Source organism: Esox lucius, chromosome 1 (assembly GCF_011004845.1).
Source record: "Esox lucius isolate fEsoLuc1 chromosome 1, fEsoLuc1.pri, whole genome shotgun sequence".
NCBI classification, from domain to species: domain Eukaryota; kingdom Metazoa; phylum Chordata; class Actinopteri; order Esociformes; family Esocidae; genus Esox; species Esox lucius.
In genome coordinates this window covers 22430087-22448370 of record NC_047569.1, presented here as the reverse complement: position 1 = coordinate 22448370, position 18284 = coordinate 22430087, and the positions used below count along the sequence as shown (strand labels likewise).

Here is an 18284-nt window from a genome sequence, read left to right as displayed (position 1 = left end):
GACCCCACTCTCCACAGGGAAATAAGATGAGAGGAGGCTGAGGAATGAAAGGGACAGAGTAACTGCAATAACATCTCCATGTGACACATGCTCAACCCCCTTACCTTGACGAGGAGTTGTCGTTATTTAGAACAGATCTGAAGACCCTGATCAGCGTAATGAGGCCGTGGAATGTGACTACACAGCGGGAGAGCGAGAGGGGTGGCATGTCAACAAAATATGCTCATCTCTGCCACTTCGCCGGTTGTCTGGGCTGTGGTGATTTCTCAACACAGCTCTATTAATCCCTAACCACTACCCTTTTGAAATGTTGTTGTTGGGTCACTGGATCTTTGAAATGTTTCTTGGAAATGTTTCTACTGTTGTAAAACTCAGTCCCACAACTGAACTTAATGGGCTAAACTTGACAGGATTTGGACCAGTTGGGTGGTGGTCAAATGATATTGACGTTTGTGGAATAGCTTCGTACGCGCTGTACCACACCACAGTTTTTCCTTGCATTCTAGGGCTGTGTACACACCATTAGGGCTGCCACGGTTATGACTTTTTAGTTGGCAATTAATTGTTGCACAAATAATTGCGAATAACAATTTACTTGTTTGTATTGTAAATTGTATGCGATTATTTTGGCATAAGCCAAATAATAATGTAGGCCTAAAAGTCCACATGATGGATCCGGAGATGTTTCTTCATATTTGTGGTTTTTTTGAGCGCCAGCTTTTTGGTGCTTATCCGACAATTTGCCTCCTCTAAATTATTGGGCGCCCCTCTTTCATTTAGCTTAAAAACGAAAAATTCCCAGGGCGGGGCAGTTGTGTTCGGCTTTGGAACTAGCACTAAATCAGTGTTGTTAACTGCTCTTCACAAAATGCAACCGCAAAGCAATGATAAAATGTTCATGCGCATCGTGGCGTTTCACCTCTCACCTCTGCTGCAAATTCCTCGCATTGCAAAACGTGTTTCAATGCTCTGTTAATTCAGTTAAAAATATACAAGGATTGTTCTTTTTCTAATGTTAATATGTAGTGGGACAGATTTCTATCCATGCATTTTAATGTGCATTTTCTCATTAAGAAATGTGCATGGAAATGACAAGTGTTTTTTTTTTTCTTTTTTTTTGGTCGGTCAGCGTTGATGTGACAAATCTATTAAATAATAATGTTGCACAATTCCAGAACGCATGTGTGTTGGTGCTACACTGTTCTAAACTTGGTTTAAACATACTGAAATTAAGAAACAAATGTTTCAGTAAACGATCTGCGCCTCGAACTTTCTGCAGCACTGTCAATAGCTCTTCTGCTTCCAGGCACTAGACATCCTGACTGAAGGAAAACGGTCATTATTTGTCTGGTATTTGTTGAGACCTTTCTAACATTTGTGTAAAAAACACTTATTCAGATTGGAAACAGCATTGTGGGATAAAAATATTGGGCAAAAAATATAAAAATAAGTGCGATCAGGCAGTTATTCAATCGTTGCGACAGCCCTGCATATACCATACATACTGTCACCAAAACAAGTTTCATTTCAGTTACACACTAACTCATGAATACCTAGTACCCAACTGACCATCCTCCCATGACCCAGTTATCTTTAAACAGTATGTGACTCTTTAATGTATTCTTAGAACCTGGCCCCCTAGCTTGGCTAACTTAAAGAAATGCATTGTAACTGTGGCCAACCTTACCTCGCTCGGCCTTGTTCATCGCCCTTCTCTGTTTCAGCCTTGTCCCTCTGTATCCTCCCAAGGTACTAGTCTACTGTTTGGTTTGGTCTAAATACCCCCCCTTTTGCAGCGGTACAACAGGCAGTTTTTTCTGATTGCTCTCTGCCATAGACCGGGGTATCCTCTAGCTAGTTAATGTTAAGATAATCTAATCTCATAAACCAACTTTGTTTTCAACTTGCCTACTGTGCAGCCGTTCTCTGCTGCTCTAGCTGTGAGTTATGATGTACTCCAGCTCGCAGAAACGCCCTGCATTGGATAATTGTGTTTTTGAGGCTTAGTGTGAATCCTCCATGTTTCCGCCTGCTCAGTTCAACAACGCGGGTGGTCAACTTCCTGCCATCTGAGCTGTGTGAGCTTCCTTTCCTTCTCGTATTGGTCTCAAATGGAACCCTGTCCCCTACACGCTGCCCTCATTTTGACCAGGAGCCTCTGGAGTAGGGCCGCACATAGGTGTAGTGTTTGGGGCGCAGGCCCTCACGTAACTTCTCACATGGATAGCTAGAGATAACGAGCCTCTAAGTGTTGTTTTCCGGGGCAGACCCCCCCCACCCCCGTCCAATCAGCAGGTCCTTAAGGGGCTTGTGGGCTCCTGCCATGTTTGCAGGCATCTATCAATTAGGCAAGGCCAACAGGTCAGAGAGTTGGAAGGAGTCCTTACCTCAGCCATACGCCCCTCGGACACTGGTGGACCACATCCCATACAACCCTTTTGTTCTGCATGCGACCTGGCCCTATGGAGAACACCGAGGTACATAATGGTTTACAGTTTATAGGTAGAATAAAATAAACAGATTTGTCCTATTTTGTACTTTTACCAAGTGAAACTAGTTTACCGCTGAATGAGTTGGGCCTAGTACATCAGAGCATGTTCAATGGTTTCAGTGCTCTGGGAGAGGAGGATGTTAATTATCAGTGACTATTCCCGGCAGGCAGCCGTGCTTCCCAAGTGGCTCACTATTCCTAATGTAGTGCACTACTTTTCACTAGAACCCATATGTGGAGTGTCGATTGCTATAGGGAATAGCTGTCCTTTTGGGATTAAACTTGTCTGTCCACAAACAGCCCTCCTTAATTATGCTGCTGTCGTCTGCAACCCTAGACTTACTTTCCAAACATAAAGAAGAAGCAAATCAATTAGACTTTTTTGAATGTTTCATCTTATTTTTAGAACTGAAGAACGGAGGCAAACTCTGAGCCTTGTTAGAGCAAAGCTCTTGAAAACCGTCGTTTTGCCCAGTGTAGGTGTGTTCTTCTGACAGTCTTTGCTGCAGACTCCTGGGGTTTGTGTTACAGTCGGTAGGTTGTTGACCGATCCTGTCAGTGTCTCTGCCTACAGCCGGTCTGTGTGTGCTGGAAAAGTGTCCCTCTCCCTTTTTAATGTCAGACTAATTAATCTTATGGAGAGAGAGTGTTTAATTTCCTCAAATGAGAATGCCGCACTATGCAGCAATTATCTTGAGCCTGGATTCTGTGCTGAGCTCCATTATATTTATATATATATATATATATTATATATATATATATATATATATTATGATTCCCTTCTTGTCTTTGAAATAGACTTCTACAGATTGCCATGAAATCTGTGTTCTTTTTGGGGAGAATTGGGAATATGAACTACTGTGCATGAAAGAAACATGGATTTGTCTTTATGGGGAGCATCAAATATGATTCCCTTGGTGTTGCTGTAATTTAAAAGTATTTGCCTCTCTGTGTTGCATAATTTAAATGCTTAAATAATATTTTTGAAAGATTAATTAAAGTGTTCCTTACTTACTGGTACTGTTTTTTGGGGGGCCTTCTGTAACTTTGGTGCATGCTTATTTAGTGCCCTCATTATTTAGCCATTTAAAAGATCCCACACTATAATTGATTTACCTTATCATTAAACTGCTCTACTGAAAGGGGCATTTCACCATAGCACAACTAATTAATGTTCTAATTACTAATTTTAGCAATGATACATTTGTGTCATAAAAACTCAAGATTTTCTCAACACCCTCTTGAACCAGCAAATTTGAATTTTGCGGTACAATGTACTTTCTCTGTATTGGTCTATTCATATATTACAATAGTTTCAAGAGTTCAAGGAAAACATACATATAACCTCCCAAGCTAAATTTTGCAGACAAGTAATCCACTTTTAGCTAGACCACGTAAGCGGAGCCAGCCAAGAAGAGCTAATGTCTCTTACTGACTGATTAGCCCTTGTTAAATAGTGTAGTGGTTAGATTTGCAGACTGTCATGCAGGAGACCGGTGTTTGTGCCTCTACATAGACTAAACAAATTACGCATTAGGATTTATTCAAGATGGATAAAAGCTTTTCTGGCTACATCCTTCAGTAGCTGCATTATAGCAAGCCTAAAATAAAACTGTTTACAGTTATAGCTTTGGCAGTGTAAAGTTCATCTTCAGGCATCTTGTGACTATTCCAAGTAGTAAGTAGAGAATTGTTGGCCTGTTATTGGCTAATGAGCTGTTAAAACAGCCATTGGCAAAGGCCATACTGTTCATAGATTCTCTTTGTGGTGGACATAAACATAATAAAAAGTGTTAGTCGGTTCAACACAATGCTCAATGGTGTCTAGATAGATTTTCAAACTTGGCCCGATGTTAATGCGTGACAAAATGAACTAATGTTGAGGCGCTGTATCGATGCTGCATATGTATGTCTTAGTGGCGTCGTGGTTAAAGACACAGCCTGTCACATAGGAATCTCAGGTTTCCAATCCAGCGAGGGCAACAACATTCATCCCTTCTAATCGTAGGCCGGCCGAAAAAAGGCCTTTTCTTGTTTTTATATACTTTTGAAACAGCAACTACATTGACCATGCCCATGTGGTGTTCTGTGCCTGGCTTACAAATTACAAGCAAACGCAGTAAAGTACACATTAGCATTTCGTTTGCCAGCAAGAAACCAATGCACTATATCTCACAGGTAAACGGCTCATGTTTATCCCTGCTCGTACCATTCCTACAAACAAACAACATGACTATGTTTAACAGTCTTAACTATTTTCATAGCAATTTTAATTTGAGAATTAATTCATGTTTTCTTAGTATAACTTCTGAATTATTTCATCCAGGCTGACTGGTCAAGCAAGCGAATTCATGCTTTCGACTTTCCACTAAATCTGATCTGAGGAACCTCACTGAAAGACACCCAATGTCTCTATCTAGTTGACTTGTAGCACAATTGGTACGCCATGTATATTTCGCCAAATGAAACATGGCTGCATTTATTTCCTGGATTTTAAAGTGTCCCTTTAATGAATGCTTAGTTAGTCACCCTGCTCACCACCATTATCAAGTAACATACCTAGAGGATGCCTGTTTGCACTGATTAGGATTTTAAAGGATTTACATAAAACCCACATCAAATAAAATCTTGTTTTTGTCTCTAATGCCATGCTAATTTGTTTCATAAGCAATACTGTAGTGGAGAGTTCTGTATTGATCGCTTGGTACATACAGTAGCAACTCAAGTCCAATAGAGGGCATCCCAGACAGCCTCACCAGCACGTCTTCACTGGCTTCCCAACCTGTCAGTCTCTCTCCATGTCTTTCCCTCTTTTTGTCGTTGTCCTTCTCTGTCCTTTTTGCTGTTGCCCACTTAGTCATACTTGGTCACTCACTGTTCTGTTTTTGTTCAGTGGTTTACTGCTTTCCTCAGTCAGTCAGATCTCTGTTATTCCCCAGACAGAACGAGGGCTTTTTGGCTACTAGCCACAAGTAGAAGTGTTCTGCTCTGTTCACATTTGGAATCTGGAGGTGTGCTGTTTACTGTGTTTTTTTCTTCTGTTGTCTCAGTGCTTCAGCACAACAGTTTTTCATTTGTTTTTATTAAACAAGTAACTACGCTAAGTGGCAATGCTACTTGGGCTCTCTCATCCCTGTTTCTGTTGTTGCCAGTAGTTTGTCCCGGCTTAGCTCCTGTCTGGCGCCTGCTTAATCTCTTTGTGAAATGAAAATGATTGTGGTTCAACCACTTTGGGATGTAGAACTACAATACAATATTTGCATTTACAGCTGCTGTTTCCATTGAAAATGACCTCATGTATCAGTCAACTACACAACTGTTGTGATTAAAAGCTTAAGTAGGCATTATGAACCAATAATGGTATTTACTGCATGTTGTCTGCCAGTCCCAACCATAAGAGCCGTGTAGGAACCGAACCTAGAGATGGGGGTGGGGGGGCGGCATTAGAGCCATGCAGGAACAGAACCTGGAGATGGGGGGGGGGGGGGGTGCTAGGAACTTGTTGGAATTCCTGGTGAAAAGTGTTTCTCATGGTGAAGCAGTGGTTGACTTGGGCCTTCTACTTTTGGTCAAACTGTGTTCCGGTTCCTTTTTTAGGGCATGCAGTATTAACAGATGCATTTTCATTAACATAGTCCAATGTGCGATTTGTCTGTTCCTGCACTTATTTTATCCAAAGTTGAGCGCTGTGGGTAAGCGAGTGTTCCACTATTTGTAATGCATGTTTAACTTCATGATTAATTAGCTTTTGGCAGGGGTAATGTTAACAAAATTGTCTTCATTTATTAATTTAACAGCTCGACCACAGCCTATTGTCCTGATTGGATTTACACATCTATATATTATACTTTAAATGGCTAGTGCTAGCATGCTAGCTGATGCATGCACACGAGCTAGCTTGAATTTACTAAATTCATATGCAACCGAAAGTAAATTCTCAAGAGATGACTCGCGTAATATGGAAGAAATGTCCTTACTTGGCAGGGCGGGCTGAGTATGTTTCTGAGTTATATAGCACATTTGCGAAAGATATGCACACGTAGACGCGAGAAAGTAGACTTCCTATTTTCTAGTTTTAATTGCTCTGAAGCTGTTGAGGTCCTGCAGGAAGAGAATCTGGAGACCGGGAGGGAGGGGGACATTAGAGCCCTGCAGGAAGAGAATCTGGAGACCGGGAGGGAGAGGGACATTAGAGCCCTGCAGGAACAGAATCTGGAGACCGGGAGGGAGGGGGACATTGGAGCCCTGCAGGAAGAGAATCTGGAGACCGGGAGGGAGGGGGACATTAGAGCCCTGCAGGAACAGAATCTGGAGACCGGGAGGGAGGGGGACATTGGAGCCCTGCAGGAAGAGAATCTGGAGACCGGGAGGGAGGGGGACATTGGAGCCCTGCAGGAAGAGACTCTGGAGACCGGGAGGGAGGGGGACATTAGAGCCCTGCAGGAACAGAATCTGGAGACCGGGAGGGAGGGGGACATTGGAGCCCTGCAGGAAGAGAATCTGGAGACCGGGAGGGAGGGGGACATTGGAGCCCTGCAGGAAGAGAATCTGGAGACCGGGAGGGAGGGGGACATTAGAGCCCTGCAGGAAGAGAATCTGGAGACAGGGAGGGAGGGGGACATTAGAGCCCTGCAGGAACAGAATCTGGAGGCCGGGAAGGATGGGGACATTGGAGCCCTGCAGGAACAGAATCTGGAGACCGGGAGGGAGGGGGACATTGGAGCCCTGCAGGAACAGAATCTGGAGACCGGGAGGGAGGGGGACATTGGAGCCCTGCAGGAACAGAATCTGGAGACCGGGAGGGAGGGGGACATTAGAGCTGTGCAGGAACCCTGCTTACAGTAGGTTTCCAATCATGCTTAACTGCTCTTCCTCTTTCCCTCTGTCACCTTCTCTGTCATGTTGCCCTCCTGTCATGTTCTGTCCTATCATGTCACACTGCTGTCCTGTCTCTGGACATATGGCTCATTGTGACGTGACAGTGGCTGCCATTCTGTGTCTGCCCGCCTGCCTGTCTGTCCACTGTTGCACATCTCCTGGCAGCTCCAGTTTGTCCTCCTTTTATTTCCTCTATGAAGCCCACTAGTGTATTGAATCCTGCTTGTTGTAGATGTTTCCTACATAACGTTCCTCCCTGTCTGCCTCCACTGTAGACTTCACAACTTCTGCTGGCTATCTTGTTTAGCATTTTGTTAATCATTTGTAGCTCTGTCAAAAAGAATGTCTTGAGAAATCAGTGGTGTGCTTACCTACCAGTAGTCAGCCTTGTTGGATCTGAAAATGGCATCAAAGTTTAATTCAATTCCTTTAATTCTATCTCAGTCGATCTCTCTTGGCAAAACACTAGCAGCCTCATAAAAGGACTTGTTCATCAAATACAAATGGGTATTGTGACATGGATGTTGGAGTTAGGCTATATAAAATAGTGTGGGTTGAGTTAGATTGTATTCATGTAGTATTTGTTTTAAACAGTGGAGAGGGGGGCCTGGACAGAATTTTGGATTCAGAAATGCGTAGGTATCTGACTTTGGTAGCCTACTCTGTCATGTTTGTCATGGTCCGCGGCTTAATTACAGGTCTGTGTTTTCAGTGCATCATCCGCCTGCGGTTCATTTGCAGCCTTCCTACTGCAACCAGTTAAGACAAAGCAGGGCTGCTAGATTGGCTGGAGTTGAAGGAATAGGTACAATAAGAATGAATAGCACATTTTTCAGTAGAGGGGTGGGAGGGGGCAATACTGCTGCCCAGGCCTTGCGGTCACAGACCGTTAGTGGGGATATTTTCAATTAGTTGTGCATCTAAGAGCAGGGCACATTCTCTGTAATTACATGCCTTAGTTCCTTCCCTCCCCAGCAAGAAACACAGTGCCTCCTAACCAATAAATTGCAAGGCTCTATTGATCTCTTGCACCATTCCTACCTGAGTGTTTTTTCGTTTTTCCCTCTTTACTTGAGTTTCCACGATCCCTTTGTTTCCTCATCTGCTGCTTCTCCTCTCGGCCCCCTCGATCGCCTTCCTACCCCCCCCCCCCCCGCTTCCTGTGTGAATCACCTGGAGGTAACGCTAAGTGAAAATGGCTTTCTAATTCGCCCATCTCATCCATGACCCAGGCCAGCTCAACTGTCCCAACACTGCTGATTTATTTCTGCCACTCAGCAGAGACTATCGATGTGTCCAAAATGATGCTCCGCTCCCTTCACATCCACACTGCCCTTGGTTACAGCCCACCGGGCTCTGTTTAAACGTAGTGCGCTGTAGAGTATACGGTGCCATTTGAGACGCATCTACTAGTACGCTTTGTCAAACAGGGATGATTGTGTTGGGTAGAATGGGTTTTATTCCTTCAGTTGTCCACAGAGACAAGCCAGTGGGCCACGGTGATGTGATGACTTAAGTGTGTCTGTGTTTCCAGGTACGACAAGGATGGCCACTCTATGGAGGGCCAGTCCCTGACGGAGGCCAGAACAGGTGGTGGAGGAGGGAACACCAACTGGAAGACCTTGGGTGACATCAAGACCGAGCACCTCGGACACGGAGACAAGGTTTGTCCTGCACGCGCAGTCATTTACTTTTATGGACAAAAGGATATACACTCACTGGTCACTTCATTAGGTACGCATGTTAGAACCCGGTGGGACCCACTTCAGCCTTCAGGTCGGCTGCACATCATGATGCGAATCTCAAAGGATCCTGTGACTGTGGAGGCCATTTGAGTACAGTGAACTCATTGTCATGTTCAAGATGGTGTGAGCTTTGTGGCACGGCATGTTATTCTGCTGGAAGTTGCCATTACATGATGGGTACACTGTGGTCATAAAGAGGATGGACGTGGTCAGAAACGATACTCGGGGTAGGCTGTGGTGTTTTGAACAATGCTCGGTTGGTACCTAGGGACCCAAAGTGTGCCAAGATAATATCCCCCACACCATTACACCACCACCTGCCTATACTGTGTATACAAAGCAGGATGGAGCCATGCTTTCATGCTGTTTGAACCAAATTCGGACCCTACCATCTGCATGTCGCAGCAGAAATTTAGACTCATCAGACCAGGCAACATATTTCTTGTTTTCTATTTTCCAATTTTGGTAGGCCCGTGCAAATTGTAGCCTCAGTTTCCTGTTCTTAGCTGACATAAGTAGCGCCTGGTGTGGTCTGCTGCTGCTGTCGTCCATCTGCTTCAAAGTTTGACGTTTTGTGCGTTCAGAGATGCTCTTCTGCATACCTTGGTTAGAACAAGTGTTTTTAAAAAAGAATGTTGCCTTTCTATCAGCTCAAACCAGTTTGGCCATTCTCTTCTGACGTCTGCCATCAACAAGGCATTTTTGCCCAGAGACCTGTTGCTCACTGGATATTTGCTCTATTATGGACCATTCTGTGTAAACCCTAGAGATGGTTGGGTGAGAAAATCCCACTAGATTAGCACTTTCTGAAATACTCAAGCCAGCCTGTCATTCTCTTCATTCTTGCTTCTGAACAATGTATCAAACTGTTCATTTTGATACCTCTAATGTTTTGGCTATGTCTCTGATTGACGTTGTTGATCCTCATGATGGCCTGTTTTACTGGCATTGACACTGCTCCTCATGCTGAGACAACAGTCTAAAACAACAGACTTCAAACAACGCCTAGAATCATCTCTAGACCTTTTGTTAGCTCTCTAGTACATGAACTAATGATTGAATGACACGCACCGGGCCTAAAAACAGATGGGCCTGGTAAAAATGTATTCCCCTAAAATGTACTATGTCAAAGGGCTGTAATTCCTATACAGTTTATGGATATAAATACACTCAAAGTACTTCTGACAGTCTGTACTGCCCATTTAGTCTTTGTTTAATTTCAAATCCTATGTGCTGGAGTACAGAGTCCAAATCCCAAAACGTGTCTGTCCCAATTCTCATGGGCTTTATGTAATATGATACTACGTGCCTTATGGGTTGGCATAATTCAGAGCCATACTATTCAAGTACCAACTGAAACTCTATTTCAATGTAAGCAATCCTCCATTGACCCCTGTGTGTTGTAGCTCCAACATCCAGCAGGCAGAATAACATCCAGCAGGCAGGATCTCCGGCTCAGGCAGTTACAGAAGCGTGTCACCTTATCACTTCGTCCTGAGGTCCTCTTGGCTGACAGTCATGATGAATCTTTGTTGTCGGAGCCCCTCATATTGCATGACTGTGTGGCTGGGTCCCCAAGCTTGTTTTAAAGCAGAGTCCCTGCATGTTTCCCGAATGCGACGTAGTTCTCTACACAGGCCACTGCTATTGGCCCGGTTCTAATGGGACCGGGTCAGACGTTTAGAAAAGGGTGCCGTTTGGGGCGCGCCCTACTTTCTGATGTCCTCCCTTCCATTAATCACGGACAGGGTGGTTGTCCTCTTCCTATCCAGGGAGGATTCATGCTCTAGGTGAAGGCACATTTATCGCCCGTAATGAGAAGATAAGAAGGGCTCAGTTCATTCAGCTTGTTAATGAAATGATTGGACTCACAAAGTAATGTGTGTACTCTAGTTTCAGCTTACATCTTAAGACAGTGGCGGAATGCTGGCAAGGTGTATCAATCCCCTATGGTTATGTAAGCTGATACGTTCTATGAAATGTGTAATGGAAAACTACGTTATTTGGTTATTGGTCTTGGTTATTAACCTCAGTATCGGACCAGGGAGGAGAGCTGAGAGCTTTTTAATAAGGTTTATGTGACTGATGGCAACATAAGACTACTTGGGTTGAGATGGCAGTGGAGGGAGAGGGAGGCTGACAAGGTTGGGGTCTATTTGGACTGAATTGAATGAAATTCAAACAATGATTTTGATTCAATTTGAACTTGGCACACCCTAAAGGAAGCTGGTTTCAAATGAAATATTTTCAAGGGAGTAAAATTTGACCTAAGCCAGTTTGTCTGAGATGTGAACTGTTTGTAATTTTTTTGACCATGAGTTAGACTGGGAGGTGCTTTATCTCGTGCAGCACACCATACAAGCATGCTGGACTGACAGGTCTGTGTGACGTACAGTCAGGTCCAACTTGCACAGACTTAGCGCTGACATAGCAGAGACTTGAGGGCTGCCTGGTGAAGGGCCTACTCAGAATTGCATGGACCCGCCGTCTTGGGAGTTGTGCATCTAAATTGCTAGCATCTACAAAATACATGTGATTTGCTCTGCCTGTAAACATTACCTCTGGTTAGCATGCTTCACATATCCACTTCAGTAACTCCAAGGGGAAGTATGACATTGCTGAGTTCTATAATAGAGATGCCATCTCCTGGTCCTTTAGGAAGTCTGGGATGTGGATGTTGTTGTTAGTTGCATAGACTCTTTGTTTTATGGGCTTGTCGGGGCTGTGTAGAGGATTTATTTTCCATGTGGCACAGCAGCAGTTTGCATTCAAACCAACACTTCCCCAATCCAGCTAAGTAAATTTAGTTTTATAATGGACCTTCAGTAGAATGGGCCTTTGGTGGATATTCTATCTGCATATGGCAATTGAATGTTCACAGGATGTCCTTAATAAAACAAATGTTACCTTGCACTGACGTTAATGTTCATATTTTGATAATTGAAAGACATGTCATTGCTATTTAGATTCCCTACACTATCCTGTGCTTGTTTTCTCAGTTAAATCTCTTGCCTGTGTAGAACTCTGTTGAATTTCATCAACTAGGAAATGGTCTAGGGAATTTGCTTGCCCTGTCTGCCGTTTTTCTTTGATGGGCTTGAAGAGAAGATCATGTCTCTTAGTGGGGCTTGTGGAGGAGTGTGAGGGTCTGATTTTCTTGGCCCAATATATATATTTTTTAGGATGAACTTTTGGGTGAACTCTAAATAATTTCTGTTGTTTAAATCTTGGGAAACATGATAATTTCACTATTACTATATTTAAAGCATATTATGGAGATCCTTATATTACACCCTCATTCTACAATACAGACCATTTTAATAAAGAGAAACCATATTTGATCTACTATTAATTGAGTCTGGAGAAAGTCAATATCTTCGTTACAGCCATGGTTTCCACTGAAATTCTGCTTTTAACCAGCAATAGTTTTGTTGCATAGCGTTTGGATAATATTCGATTCATGTCCTGTTTGGGAGACTTCAGAAGACTTATTTCATTTTTAGTTCTGCATGGCTGATCTGTGGTGGTTATTTAACACTGCAATAAAGGCCCTAGACATGCGCACCTGAGAATAGAAGGCAAAAATGCCAACTTGACTATACGATTCCGAAATAAATTTTAAAAATGTAATCTACTCCACATTAGAGATGACCTCTTCATCTGACAGTGACACTTGTGGGTTGCATTTACATATATTGCTAAACTTTTTTTAAATGTTCTTTTTGCAGATTGAACGTTGAAATCAGCCAAAGGTGTTGTTTTGTATCTTTTGTTGTCATTGTGATGTGGCCAGATCGACTGTATATGTTCCATTCCAGTCAAAGGTTTGGAGATACTTAACCGTTGAAGTTAATTGGGTTTGTCCTAGCAAGGTTTGCTAGCACTGGCCTTGCTACTTCACTGGTCAAAGTGTTTTGAGGGCTTCTCACTCAGTCATTTGAAAGTATATGCACCTACTGTGCTAAGGGATTCAAATGTAAATGGCTAGCTGACAGTGATTGAAGGTACAACGCATGGAACTGTAAATCTGTGCCATTATTAGCAATTGTTCCACGATTGTTAGAGCCTTTAAGGCCGTCTCTGTCTGAGCCGTCTGTTTCTGTAGAATTCATTAGCTGATCCCTCTAAGGTGGGGTTGCCTGATGACCTGGTTCCATTGTTTCTGCAATAACACCGTCCAATTATTGTAATATATTTTTCTGTAATTTTTTTGAAAGCTGATTTCCAAGCAGGTTGCCGTCTCTCTATTGTTGAATGCTAACACAGTTCGTCCTGACAGCATGGCCATGCTTTTTCCTGTCCGCTCCCTGTCATTTGTTGTTGTGGCTGTGTCATGCTGAGGTCCTTGGAGAGGCAAGTGGTCACACCTTTTATGCGAGGGTGCAAGTCTAATTTGCCCAGCAAATCGTACCCAGGCAGTGTAATTCCAGAGAGGACATCCTGGAGTCTGAGGTTTTCGTGTAATCTTCAAAGCATTTTTTTCTCTGATCCTTGCAACTTCATTATGGCCGTTTATATATATTAAAATATCTTACATATTTCACTTTTAAGTGAATTTTGTGTTATTATAACACCCACAACATGACCTTTACAATATTTGCTGACCAAAAGTTATGTTTTAAACATTAAATGTTTCAACCTTACTGGTATTGGAAACCATATATGGTGTCACAATATGTAGTAACTGATACACAGAGGGAAAGGAAGGAAGGCCAATGCTGAGTAAGGAAGGAAGGCCGATGCTGAGTGAGGAAGGAAGGAAGGCCGATGCTGAGTGAGGAAGGAAGGAAGGAAGGCCGGCCGATGCTGAGTGAGGAAGGAAGGAAGGAAGGCCGGCCGATGCTGAGTGAGGAAGGAAGGAAGGAAGGCCGGCCGATGCTGAGTGAGGAAGGAAGGAAGGAAGGAAGGCCGGCCGATGCTGAGTGAGGAAGGAAGGAAGGAAGGAAGGCCGGCCGATGCTGAGTGAGGAAGGAAGGAAGGAAGGAAGGCCGATGCTGAGTGAGGAAGGAAGGAAGGCCGATGCTGAGTGAGGAAGGAAGGAAGGAAGGCCGGCCGATGCTGAGGAAGGAAGGAAGGAAGGCCGGCCGATGCTGAGTGAGGAAGGAAGGAAGGAAGGAAGGCCGGCCGATGCTGAGTGAGGAAGGAAGGAAGGAAGGCTGATACATGTGCAGTAGGCATCCATGACAAGGGCATATGAGGTGTGTTCTGTGTTGCCTTTCTGTGCAGCATTGTTCTACTGGGCTGTTATTGTTGTCTGTCTGTCAGCTTGCACAGTTCTTGCCACTCTCCTTCAGCCTCTCATCAGCAACCCCTGTTTGTCGCCCACAGGACTTCAATTACACAATGTTTTTTCTTTATCGCACATTTTTTGTTGAACCATTGGCATTGTTGTGTGTGAAAAGCCCAGCAGGGCATCTCTTTCATAGAACCTTGGTAACAACACATCTTGGTCATTTGCATCTGTTTTGTACACGCTAATATTTGTACAGTTGCTGAATGCCTTAATCAAAATATTGGCCCTTCACACAGCATGTGTCACGTCTGTAGATATTTTCTATACAAAGCACATGGGCTCCTAAGCAGAAAGATGCAGGCACATGTAAATTGTTGAGGATTAATGATCTCAATTGCTGACATTTAACTGCAACAGTAATGGACAGTAACACAGCTGAAAACGTACTATACGTAACTATCTTTCGCTGGGTCTCAACATTTCCAGATGTGAGAGCTACTTAAAGTGTTGAGACATTTTTCCATTAAATAACATTTCTGTCCTTTCAAAATGATTCCGTGACCAATACAGCCTCCTTTCTTTTCAATACGTGCAATGAGCCTTCCATCCATGCAGTCTGTCAGTTTCTTGATCTGTTCACAATCAACTTTCACTGAAGCAGCAACCACAGCCTCCCAAATGCTGTTCATAGAGGTGTATTGTCTTCCCTGACTGTAAACCTCACATTTGAGAAGGGCCCAAATGTTCTCCATAGTATTTAAGTCAGGTGACAAAGGGGGCAGGTCATTATTCTGGCCTTTATACGTGGCCTTCTTGAATACTGAGCACTTCTTGCTGTACCACTGCTTGAAGAAAGTATCTTCCGGAAACTGGCTGTAGGTATGAAGTTTTCCATCCATCCTTAATGATAGTAGCCCTTACCAGTACCCCTCCTCCACCTTCCTGGCGCCTGACTCGAAGTGGTGCCCTGTGTCCATTAGTGATTCAGCCATGGGCCCTTCTGTCTGGCCCATCAAGAGTCACTCTAATTTAATCTGTCCATAAAACCTTTGAATAATCTGTCTTCAGGTATTTCTTGACCAATCTTGACACTTCAACTTGTGAATCTTATTCCGTGGTGATCGTGTTTCTGCCTTCTTGGCCTCGGCCGTGTCTCTGACTCCTTATACTTCTGGACACTCCAGGTAGGTTGCAGTTCTGGAATCCGGTGGTTCTGGAGGATTATGGGATCCTGGTAGTTTCGCATTTAATTATTCTCAAGTCTTTTGCAGTCAATTTGTGCCTTTTTTGGATTTTACATTTTCCCAGATTTTAGTTTTCTCAGTTGTATTTTTCTAAGGTTTATTGTTTTTAGGATCTACTAATATTACAAATACATAACAGCAGTCCATTTCAAGTAATTCAATCACATCAGAATTAAAATTGAAGGGCAGGAAAATAAGATTTTTCTTACTTTCATTTTCCTTTAATAGTGAATCTAACCCTTTCATTGCTATTCTTGGAAAAGAGGAACGTGTGGTCTTTGGTAATGTATCCTGCTAAACAAATTACAAATAGATCCAAATGATGTTCTAACTCTGTTTTTAAGTTTTCAATGTAGCAGTTAGGAATGCTGCGCTGAGGTAATGTTTATGGCTTGTCCACAGACAAGCCCAGTAGCTCCTATCAGCTGATGATCAAACGTGCACACCAAAGGTGAACCAGGGTGAAGCATGTTGAAAATCAATTTGCCAGATGTTTAGGTTTAGCTTTTAAGACAATAGTGGCTAAACAAGGCTGGAATATTTGAGCGATGCGTTCCAGTTTGATAAAATAATACCAACATAATATAACTAGTAACTGAAATGGTACGCTGTGAATCGTATTCAAGATGTCCGCTGTCTGTAGTTACTACACAGCCTTCATTCGCGGGATGAGTGTTTTGGAGAATTTCTTCTGATATTTGTGAAGAGGAACAGGGTGTCCACTTGCCAGTGAGCCGTGCCCTCTACAGTGATAGGGGGCAGAGCAGACAACAATTCATCTGGTCCTGCCAGCTCTACTGCTGTGTTGACCATGGTCAGTTCAGAGTGGTCACTTTTGGATTGATTAAAGGCCAGTGTCATGCTGAAGCAAAATGCTTATGTCTCTAGTTTATGTTAAAGCAGATACATTCTTTTTGTGTTTCTATTTCAGAACAATGTTTGGGTTTTTCAGACTTTCAGGATGGTAAAACAATTCCTTCTGAAGGGGAAATGTAGAGACATTTTACAAATACTCCCTAACCCAAGTGGATCTCTAAATAATAGATAAAAAGACTAAATATCACGTATTCCTCTACTCTCCCATGCTAGCAACTTTCAAACAATTTCCCCTACTAGCAGAGCAAAAAAATACCAACGAGTGATACAAGTTTGAGGATATACTTTTTGAAGATATAAAGGAATTGAATGTTATGTAAACAATGAAACCCAGGTTTCAATAGGTGCATACAGTATTCATGTACCATGGAAGGCATGTGGATAGATGGTGGTTCAAAGCAGGGATATAAACTGACTGAATGGGGGCTGATATTGATGAGTTTTCAGAGTTTATTTACATCAGTGTTCTGGTGGAGAAAGACAGTCAGGACTGTAAAAATGTATCCCCGCCTACATGTGGTCTTGAAACCCGTTAGGTCTCTGTTCAGGGAGTTTTAACTTGTCTGCGTTAGTAAGCATTTCGTCTTTAGTCGACGCCTTTCCTTACGCGAAGCAGGTGTGATGGCTGACGTTTGAGTTAGATTATGAAGCTGTGGTTGTAGAGGAAGAAGTCGGTGCGACCCGGGACAAGTTCTGCCCGCAGTGTCTGTGTGTGTGATGGGGGGGTTGAGGCTGACAGAGGAGCTGACTCTAGCTCAGCCTGTCCTCCTGGCGCTGCTTCTGCTCTGCGGAGACTTCCAGACATGAAGGTCGTGAGGTCAGGCCTCTCCAGGCCTCTCGCAAGTCAGACGCAATTAATTGTACCTGTCACAAAGTCAGTGTCACAATCTGAAATTTCCAGAGCAGCGGCTTGCCCTCTGGACAGCGAACAACCAACCCCGTCCACAGCGCGCCTCCTCACTATGGCTTGACACGGCCTGTGAAGGGGACGGGAGGCGGGGAGACGAGGCCTCAGCTGTCTCCCCTGGTGGGTATCAGAGGAAGCGTTGCTTTAATTGCGGAGGCATTAACTTGATTAATTGGTGCTCTTTGTGAAAGATGAGGTTGGGTAAATCAGCTCTTGTTTTTAAGGGATAGGCCCATGTGTTAAAAGGGAGATTTTCTTTTAATTGGCTGCTTCCCAAAAGCTTTTTTATTTGTCTGATGTGACACAGAATATTAATTGTCCTTCTGTGGAAGTTAATTGGGGTTGAATTCATTAAGCATACTAACCAAGTGGTCAGCACTTAGCAGTATGGAGTAAGTGGAGAACAATCCATTATACAATGTGCAGGGAAATGTTCCCTTTTGGTTTTTCCTATTCATTTTCTTAGAAAACTGGATGTTGTGATTTTGCCCTGGGCCTTCATCTAGACTGTGAAACATAGAGGAAGGACGCATTTTGTGCATGCAGTATTCGCAAGTGCATATTAAGCAGATATGTTGTCTATTTCCTGTCCCCTGCTTTCCTTTCCGTGCACCAGGCAATGTTCCTTTCTATTAATTCATGCAGGACATCTAGTTTATGAAAACCAGAGTTTTACTGTAGGTATTAGTTGTGTATTGAAGTGTTATGCTTTTTTTTAAGAGCCCATCCGTTTTTGTCCTGTGAATTATTTGTAGCGACAGCCTCAACCTTTCCTCGGGGCCTTTCCATAATGAGATGCAATTTGGTGTCTCATGTTTTCTGGTCAGAAGTAGTTTGGGTGCTATCTGGGACAGAGTGGTGGGGAGGAGTCTGCTCTTCTCCCTCCACCAATGGGAGCTTGTGGGTGTGA

At 43.4% G+C, this 18284-nt stretch overlaps 1 protein-coding gene across 1 annotated transcript in view; it reads left to right on the top strand.

Annotated features, from left to right (window-relative positions):
- The window catches only part of rpa1 (replication protein A1), a 51865-nt gene that overhangs the window by 19049 nt on the left and 14532 nt on the right, over window positions 1-18284 (top strand). The window contains exon 13 of the mRNA XM_010891754.5: window positions 8904-9033. Within this exon, the coding sequence (XP_010890056.3) occupies window positions 8904-9033 (130 nt within the window). The remainder of the gene's footprint in view (window positions 1-8903; window positions 9034-18284) is intronic.